At 37.6% G+C, this 9774-nt stretch overlaps 3 protein-coding genes across 3 annotated transcripts in view; 2 read left to right on the top strand and 1 right to left on the bottom strand.

The window, feature by feature from the left end:
* Positions 1 to 1270, top strand: part of CBG17305 — a gene marked incomplete at both ends in the record, with an annotated part of 6732 nt that extends 5462 nt beyond the window's left edge. Inside the window, 3 exons of the mRNA XM_045239119.1 lie at positions 128 to 272; positions 876 to 967; positions 1012 to 1270. Of these exons, the coding sequence (XP_045096160.1) occupies positions 128 to 272; positions 876 to 967; positions 1012 to 1270 (496 nt within the window). The remainder of the gene's footprint in view (positions 1 to 127; positions 273 to 875; positions 968 to 1011) is intronic.
* A 260-nt stretch (positions 1271 to 1530) lies between these two features.
* CBG17303 lies at positions 1531 to 3486 on the bottom strand (the record flags this gene model as incomplete). The annotated part of the gene is made up of 4 exons (XM_002643900.2): positions 1531 to 1999; positions 2187 to 2294; positions 3273 to 3369; positions 3420 to 3486. The coding sequence occupies 4 exons, from the start codon at positions 3484 to 3486 to the stop codon at positions 1531 to 1533; spliced, it is 741 nt and encodes a 246-aa protein (XP_002643946.2).
* A 1875-nt stretch (positions 3487 to 5361) lies between these two features.
* On the top strand, positions 5362 to 7203 carry Cbr-mig-2 (the record flags this gene model as incomplete). Its single annotated transcript, XM_002643899.1, has 4 exons — positions 5362 to 5480; positions 5561 to 5793; positions 6876 to 7036; positions 7129 to 7203. 4 exons carry the CDS (start codon positions 5362 to 5364, stop codon positions 7201 to 7203), a joined length of 588 nt encoding a protein of 195 aa, XP_002643945.1.
* Positions 7204 to 9774: the final 2571 nt, after the last annotated feature.

Here is a 9774-nt window from a genome sequence, read left to right as displayed (position 1 = left end):
TTTACTATTTAACCACTTTTTGATATCTTTCACAGCAAATGAGATATATAGGCTCAAAGTGGACGATCCGGGTGTCGTTCTATTAGAGGTTTTACGGTAATACAATTCAAGTCAAAATGTTTTTCAGCCTGAAAGAATTAACCGATGACACTATTTACGACTATTTGCCAAGAATTCAAACACATTTGAGAAGAGCTGAAGCATTAGGGAACTTAACGGACTACCTGAAACCATCAATGAAACAGTTTGAGCTGTTGGAAAGGACTGTGAAGGTAAAAAGAAATACATACAAAAAAATTTGATCAGAGAGTCTACTGTAAAAAATCTGAAAAAAAGTATTTTTTGGTTGACTTTTGGCATTTTTTGCCATTTTCAGGAGTCTGGACCTCGACTGTCAAGTTTTCCATCGGTTTGGATATTTTTGGAGGGTGTGAAACAGACCTAAATTGAAAACAACGAATTGACATAATTTTTGAAAATTTTCGAAAGCGACTAAAACCTTGACAGCTGAGCTCCAGACCCAATTAAAGGTGGGTGGACAGGAGATTTTTCGGAGGTTTTTTGGAGTTAGGGTATTCTACCGTGACGGTATACAACGCTTAATGTCACTCTGCGTACATCTATCGTCCTTGCCTTTATGTATGCAATCGGGCGGCAGATTTCTCTTTGCCCGCGTGGCTCAGTCGGTAGCGGCGCCGCACCCTCAATCCTCGCCCCCACAAGTACAACTCCTTGAGGGGAAAATTTAAACGGAATTTTGAGAACATTATTTTTTCATGTCTTCCCACCTTTAAATGGTCAAAATGGCTGAAAATCAACTGAACCATACGTTTTTGTAGGGCTGGTTTAGTCAATTCTGAAGATTATGATTCCAGGAACTGTCAGCAATCGTACAACGGAGGAACATTTCTAATTTGAATAACCTCTCTTTTGATGCGAGAGTGAATGAAAATAATAAACTAATCGAGTAAGAAAAGTCGTGAGGGACCCAAAGAAAACAAGAATCTTCAGATTTGAAAAATGTTTTATCAATCCTCACGGAGCGCCTGGTAACCCACAAGCACGACATCTCCTCTTCCACCCCAGTTCCGATAATTGGTATGATGGAGATGCAATTTCTCAAGTGCACGATTTGATCTCAAAAATGGAAACTTCTCTGGACGAGCTGGAGCTCAGGAGATTCTCAAAGCAATTAGCCAAAGAAGTCGCGCTCGTCAATGTTGCATTTATCTGTGCCAAGCACTCTCTTAACGAATTCTTTACTTTGTGAGGATGTCGCAATCTTCTCGAAAAACAATTTTATTTGAATAATAAATGAATGTAACTCTATGACTAGTTTTAAGTGAGAAGAAATGGTTAGACGTGTTTGTTTGGAGGAGGGAAGGACAAGAAAATGTGGACTGCAAATAGTTTACACACGTAGAACGAAAACAGAAGGCGCAAAAAAATTAATTTTAAGAAGATGAATTACTGTGGAATGGTATTGGGATTGAGCACAAAAAGAAATATACTTTGTTACTTAGAAACTTATTAAACGGTTTTCTGGAACTCTCCAAACGATTCAGTGTTCACCGGAGCTTTTCCGAGCACGGCAAGTTGCGCGTCAATCAATTGCATGAATTCCTGTGGAGATGGCACGCGTCCCGACTCAATTTTGCTCCAGATTTGCTCATTGCCAAGGTAGACTTCAAATGCACCAGTGGAGATCAAACTCTGTTCGGCGAGATTTCCAAGCATAAAGACAAGCATACACGAAGACATTTTGTTTTCATGGGCGTGTCGAAGAGGACCTGGATAACCAAATCCAAGACGTTCAAGTGGATTGATTCCAGTGAGGATGATAACAAGAAGTCCCAATTTGATAACGCTGACAGCCTGAGCAACGTAAGCTTTCCAGAGGACTGGAGCATAGTTGGCTCCCTCCACAGGCATATTTGGGTATTTTTCCTTGGCGAAAGTGGTGAATTGGTCGAAGGCTTGTTTGTACCCGCATGACACGCTGGAATGGTTAACGTTGTGTTTAAGAAGAAGCTATTAGAACGAAAAATGAGCTCTTCACAGAAAATTTGAGTCTTCAAAAAGAGTTTTGGTTTTTAAGAACTTTATAGTAGAGGCAAACTCTGGTGTAAAAAAATCTAAAGACTTTTTTGAAGACCGAAGTTTTATAGTAGAGCCGAAAAACGTACCAATAGAAGACACGAAGAGTTGGAAGATCCTTAGCATGATGAACGGCAGTTGGTTTGACAAATGAGGATTGTTCACGGACTTCGATATGGTCTTCTTCGGTTCCTTTGCTGAAAAAGATAAGATTTTTTTAAAGATACAACACTTTTCTAAAAACGCAAATGACCGATTTGAGTATCCTGAAATACTGTAAGACCTGTTACAGGAGGGCACCCCACGCTGTCATTTTTGAGCTCAATTATCTCAATTTCTACGGAAGAAATCAAAAAAGTGTCAAAAAACAAAGCATTTCTAATAATACAATAAACAACTTATCACTTGATAACTTTTTTTTTACCTTTGACAAAACAAAAAATTCAAAAAAAAAATTTAAAAGTGAGAAGGATCTTCTATTACAGGTTTTACTGTAGTCAGTTTCCATTATTGGCTCTCCAGCATCTTATAGCTTATTTTTCAATGTCTACATTCTCCAATCAAAAACAATCTATTCATTGTTCATTATGTCAAAATCCTTTATTGCTAATCCCTTCTATACAATCTTGAATAGACACAGCCTTTCTAGTGTGTTCTGCTTGAGTGAGCTACGCTACCACGAATTTCGCAACTAGTAGTATTTTTGTTCATTCGAAAACTAATTTCACAACTTCAGTAATTACACAACTCTCAAGATAACCTCAAGATTCTGGAAACCCAGATTTAGATGAGAATTGCTGTTTGGGCTGTTTTAGAACTGAAAATGTGAAAAAATAGGTGTCTTTCAGAAATCGGCAACTAGTTGGAAAACTAGAAAGTTCGCAAAATTCGGTGAATGCAAAAGTTTTCGATCTAGGTCTGTTTTGCATTTGCTCAAATTTTCAAAGCGACCGAAAACTTCACAATCGAGCTCCACACTTTTGATAATGATCGAAACAACGGAAAGTCAACTGAAAACTACGTTTTTGTACATTTGATTGACTAAAACTCTGCTGAGACTGCCGAGCGGGTTCTGAAACTTTCAGATGTGTCTAGATATTCCATTCTTAACGTATCCTAGAATTTTCATCAAAATATCGGTTTACACGATTCTTTTGTCAAACAAAAACCCTCACCTGTACAAGTTCTCCGTGTTCTCGTCTCCAAACTCTGCTTCAAAATCATCCTTATCGTATTGAGTGCCCACATCGACCCGCTCATCGGCTGAAACCGCTGAATACATTATAACTGTCAAATTATAGTTTTCGTCAGATTCAACTCACTTCTCATCACATCGAAAATTGACATCAAAAACATCACTCCAATGATAAATACCCCAAATCGCGACATTTCTGGAAGAAAATTGTTATTTAAGGCAATTAATCCGAACAAATGATGCAAAAAAAATTGAGAGATATTTTCTATCGGAAAAAAAGTGTTTGCAAGAAGAGGTTTACACTGGAACGAGGGGGGACGCGCAAGAAAATGATATCGACAGAAACATATACACTCTCGACACACAAACCGGGGGGACACACTGGGTTAGTTATTTCTCCGAGTGCGCAGCATACCACCACCACCGAGGCCAACCGATCGATAAAGGCCCCCGGAGTCTCCTCCCGTTGCAAGTGCGCCCCACGATCCGAGGTGCGCTGCGTCTCCAAGGTAGACGCAGTCTCTCGCGTAGGAGAACTGTTCTCGACGAGTGTGTGTGTATAGAGAAAGAGGGGGAGAGGGCTGATGAGTCACCACCTCGTTTCGCACACTCCAATAACCTTTAATTTGATGTGCATCCTCTCTCCCCTCTGCCCTTTTTTTGCCACGTTTTATGGAGGTCGTTGTTGTTGTTTTTTGTTTGCAATGTGATAAAATGACGGCCGTTTAATAAGAGAGAAAGAGAAATATTCTTGTTAGATGGTTCGATGAGATTTCTTGGCTTCCGTGAAGGTCAAACATACTAGGGGAGGATATCCGAGAAAAGAAAGTGAACTCGATCCTTCAAAACCATATCTTTACGGATTTCTTGTTGAAAAGTGTTTTGTTTCCAATAGATATATCTCATTCCTGCACATCTTTTAAAAATAAATCAAAGACATCTTGGCATCGTCAATTTTCATTATTTTCTCCCGACAAACACATCTATCTTCTCTTTCTCTTCTTCTTCATTTCACATCCCAAAAGTTACACCAGGCACTCACATATTGTTGGTGGTGGTGGTGACAAACTAATTGAATCGCATCCGGCTTTTCGTGTGTATGTTCTCTTCTCACACTCCAGAATGAGAAAAAGAACTTGCCCTTCCCTTTCTCTCTTCAGTCATCTTCTCCTCTCCTGCTTAACCCATCCCAATGCATTAGTCTTTATGGGCTTTCAACGACAGATATCAATGGAAAATGCCTCTAAGACACTCCTCCTCTCTTTTCCAAATTTCCCAGATGTTCTAAATTAACCCTTCGGCTCCCTCACTCCACCCATTTTCTCCATTTTACTCCATTTTTCGCTTGGGCTGAGTCATCTGCAGCTGCGAAGAGGTCGAATCGCATTTTCCGCGTTTTCCCAGCTCTATTTCCCATTTGAATTGAGCATTTTTCTTATTTCGGGCCTCTTTTTTGGGCCTTTTTGTCGGTTCTGTCCATCATATCTCAATCCCAACTCTCCTTGCTACACCCCAATAATTCATGTTTCTCTGCTTTTCCGCTTTCCGTCCTCCCCTACCCGCTTTCGTTTACATATTTGGACTTCCTCTACCACCCCGTTTCTCATTGTTGGGCCCCTCTCTTTTATGCATTGTTCCCCTTTTTCTCTCAATTGGTGCTTGCCACGTCACACCGGCCCCCAGCAAATTTCGCAATGACCCTGGAAGCACATGGCACTGGCCAGAAATAGCACCTGTTATCGAAACGGTCTCCTCCTCATTTTTCTTTACTATGCCCTCCGAGATGACTCATTTTTGAATCGTTTCTTTCTTTGTTTTTCTCTCGCCCCTTTCACTCATTTTGTTCATTTTTTCGATCTCAAAAATTCGGCACATAATTCTGAGGTTACAACGATTCGGGGTTGCAAAAGGGTACAAAGTGATTTAGGGGTACAAAATTCACAACTCGAGGATACAAAACTAAGCTTTTTGTCAGGTATTTTGTACCCCTAAATCGCTTGGTACCCAATGAACCCAAAGTTTGTGTACCCTATGAATTATTTGCCCACAAATTGCATTAATTTTTCCAGATGTCGTCACCTTCAAGGCAGATCAAATGTGTCGTTGTTGGAGACGGAACAGTCGGAAAGACATGCATGCTCATTTCCTACACAACCGACTCGTTTCCTGTTCAATATGTGCCCACAGTGTGAGTTTTGATACTTTGGCGGGTTTTGTTAATCCCCAATGAAACCATTCGTCACTATCATCCAGCTGTATATCTTTCAGATTTGACAACTATTCGGCACAAATGAATCTTGACGGCAGTATTGTGAACTTGGGACTTTGGGATACGGCTGGACAGGAGGACTACGATCGCTTACGACCGCTGTCCTACCCACAAACCGATGTGTTCATTCTTTGCTTCTCCGTTGTTTCGCCCGTCTCGTTCGACAATGTGGCTAGCAAGTGGATTCCGGAAATTCGACAGCACTGTCCAGATGCGCCGGTCATTCTTGTTGGTTAGTGTGATTTTGGGGGAGGCAAGAGGTGGCGAACTTTGAAAATTTTTTGTCAAAAATAGTGTAAAATCGGAGTGTAGCGTGAAACATGTGGTATTGGTTTAAGGTCAAAATTCAAAATTCAACAGTAATCACGCAAAGAGCAAATACTCTGAGAGCCTATTGTAAAAAAAATTGAAGTTGTTGATCTAGATGTCTTATTAATGGTAAAACATGCACATTAAAAACTGAAATTCAAGAAAAATAAACAATGTTTTCTTCAATTTTTTCACAAAAAAAAAGGATTTTTAGCTATTCCTATGTTGAAAGTTTGCGAGCTTTTCAATTTCAGAATCGAACAATACGATTTTTCACATTCGCAGATTGAACATTTCCAATCCGCACATTGATTTCTTGGAGTTTTAAAAAAGATTTTTTTGACATTTTAAAAATTTTCATTTTCGAAATTTAGTGATTTTTCCACCTTTATGATGAAATAACTTTTGAACTTATTGAGTTAAAAATGTTCAAGATGTTGCTCTGAATTAAAATTTTTAGAATTAAAAAACAATGATTTCTGCCATTACTGCAATTCAAAATTATGAAATTTTGTGTGTTTTTCAGTTTTTGGAGTTAGAAAAATCCAGTTTTTGCACTTTATAAATTGAACTTTTTAAATTTTTTTTTGAATTTTTCAAAAAAAAAAGAAGCTCCGTCCATTTTTTCCATTTTCTAAGTCAAACGATTGTAATTTTTCCAATCTTCGGTCCAAAATTATTGTTTTTACTCCTCAAAATTGAGTGTATGAACATAATCTAGTAAATTGAACTTCTCTCTTCAAGTTTTTTGATAAAAAGTTACAGTCTTTAAAAAAATTCTATAATTCAAAAAAGCCGGAAAACCTGTATTAGAAGGGTACCTCTAATAAAAGAGACTTTCAATTGGGGCTTGAAAAAAATATAGTGCCCTCCGGAGGTATTTGGAACAGTATAATACCTTCTAATACAGGAATTACAGTATAACGCTAGATTTGGTGCACAATTCTGGACAATTAAAATACTCACAAATCTCGAAAATTCAAAAATAAAGTGACTTCGTTACAGGAACAAAACTCGATCTCCGCGATGAGCCAGAACCAATGCGTGTGTTGCAAGCCGAGGGCAAATCCCCAATCTCAAAAGCACAAGGTCTGAAAATGGCGCAGAAAATCAAAGCAATCAAGTATCTGGAGTGCTCTGCATTGACGCAGCAAGGTCTTACTCAGGTGAGAATTTTCTAGCCTAAATTTTTTCAATTTAGTTTCTGCAAGATTCACCTGTTACAGTAACCCAAAGTTATACAAAATCCATTTTCCAGGTCTTCGAAGACGCGGTTCGCTCAATTCTCCATCCGAAACCACAGAAAAAGAAGAAGTCTTGCACCCTCATGTAAATCGAACGAGAACCTTTTTGCCACGTGTCTTCTACAACCTCCAGTTTTTGGGTCACTTCAATTTGTACCATACTTATATATCTTTTTGTTTATAATCCCGAACATATTTTAACATCTTTTTTTGTTTCAGTCATCAGCATTTACCTACAATTTGCTGAGCAAGCCAAATACGTTTCTTTTCTCTCTCTCTCTGCTATCAATGCTTATCTTCTCTGAGATCTTCTATCTGTGAATTGTTTTCATGTTTCCCCCCGCACCTCTTCCTATCGCCTTCAATTTTTAATTTCACCTACAAACGGTTCTTTTGCAGGAGAAAAAATATATTTTTTAACGATAATTCATAATCACGCCAAGTGATTATAGGAAATGATTTGTATGAGATTGTCATAACGTTCTAAACCAATATTCTGGTCAACCCCTCTATTCAAAAATAAACATCTAATCTGTGATAGAAAATTGTGTAAGAAAATGATGTAGTCAGACAGGTGGATGGATAATGTGGTTAAGATGCGGTGTATTCGGTTTTCAGGATTCTAACAACAAAAACAAAATTGAAAGTATGTAGTTTACTATTGAAATGCTAAAATAGGCAATTTATGACGTTTTAGGATGAATTTGCCAAATTACAATTTTTTTAACAGCTGCCAAATAATTTTCCAACTCATATTTTTTATTTCGAAAATTGTTTAGAATTTTACGAGTAGTACAAATCATGGTTCTTCATGAGTTTTACGGTACCACAATAATTTTACAACCCCACAACAAATTACGGTCTCATAAAGGAATTACGGTGTCCTGAAAGAGACGGTCTAATTGAGAATTTTGCAGATTTATTATAATTAGCGGTTCTATGGAAGATTTTACAGTCCCGATAAAAATTTCATTTTTGAAGGAAGTTTTTCCAAATTTACCGGTCAAAAGGAATACAACAACCAATTTTTTTGATTGGTTTCCGACCATTTTGACCATAGTCAGGAGTTTGGAGCTCGGCTGTAAAGTTCTCAATCGCGTTGAAAATTAAAAAAAAATGTGATAAATTTTTTTTTTCGTTGATAAGTTTTTGAGATATTTTTAACAAAAAAGTTAGTTTTTGAGAAAAAAAAACAGTTATTTTGCTTCAAAAATGCAATTTTCCGTCCAATCCCACCTCCGGAAAAGTCTCAGAAAAAATTCTTCTTCAAAATTTTGTTTAACTATTTACAAATTCAATATTTACAATTTAGCTTAAAAATAGATCATAAGAACAATTTTTCCAAAAAAAGCAAGCTTTTTGTCTGAAAAATCAAAGCGGGCCTTCCGGGCCTTGACCAACTTTTTGAAGGCCCGGCCTTGTCCGTTGATAGCCGAGCTACATAATCCGGAAAATGGTCATTATGTCCAAAAATCACTCGAAAATACGTTTTTGTTCATGTTCATGAATGGTACAGTATTTATGCTCTCGTAATTGGCGCTGCTAGACTTTATGAAGTTTTTTGATTTATTTGGAAAATTATATTAGATAAACGATTTTTTCAGACATGGAAAATTTAAATATCTATCAAGTTCATTTTTGATTCATTTTTTTCGATAATTAGTTTTCATTAAAAGTGATGTTTTGTTTTTTTCAATTTTTCTTTTTTCGACTCATAACATAGTTTCAACACAGTTTTTTTTACCTCCGGAACATCCCAAAAAAATTTCAAGTTCCCTCTAAAGTTGCTTATTTTCTTCTCAATTTCTTTTCCTTTTCTGAAGTATCTTTACCAGTTGTGAGTACTCATTTTCTCGTCTTCCTTCCTTCCGTTTTCTTTTCAGTTGACCAAATCCAAAATGTGTTTTTTTTTATGGAACGGATGTCGTTGTTTTTTTTTTCAAATTCTATCAGTTTTGTTTTACCTGTTTTTGGTTTTGGGATTAGAAGGTATAACCGAGTCAAAGCCAAGAATGACCTCCCAGAGGGAGAAAGAAAATTCTAGAAGCTCTTTTCGATATTTATGATACTGCGAGAGCCGGGCGCCCATTTTTTTTTCACACGTTCACTACGAATTTCCATTGGGAATTTGGAATATGACATCTGCAGCGGGCACGGAGCACTCGCCCCGACTTCCTTCCTCTTGTTTCCATGTCCTCTCGGAAGATCAAGTTTCCATCGAAAATGCATAGATTCTGAGAGTGTAGCCCTCTCTAGAAGGAGGATGAAGCGCTCTGCTCTTATTCTCATCGCTTCAGTAACCTAATTTGAATAACTCCTAATTGGCGACGCCTGAGCATCTCAATTTTTTTCTAGCTGACACAGACATTGTTTGGTTTCTATTGAGAGTGTGACCGCTTCCCGACCCACCACAAAAGTCTCAGTCACTTTCTGTTTGTTTTCCTTTCTGGGGAAAAAGAAGTTTCGGCATTAAGAGAGTAGGAACAACATGTCGCCGGTTTCTCGACAGACCACTCCAAAACCGCCATAGCTAGTAGACTTGATTAGATGTAGTTATGACTACATTTTGAAAAATCGATTTTTTTTTATTTTGAAAACACAAAAAAAACACTTTTTGTAACTTTGCTTTTAAAATTGAAAGTTTGAATTTTTAATTATTT

The sequence above is a fragment of the Caenorhabditis briggsae genome (genome assembly GCF_000004555.2).
Source record: "Caenorhabditis briggsae complete genome, chrX, whole genome shotgun sequence".
NCBI lineage: Eukaryota > Metazoa > Nematoda > Chromadorea > Rhabditida > Rhabditidae > Caenorhabditis > Caenorhabditis briggsae.
Note: the sequence above shows the minus strand (reverse complement) of the source record. Positions and strands in the feature narration are given on the sequence as shown.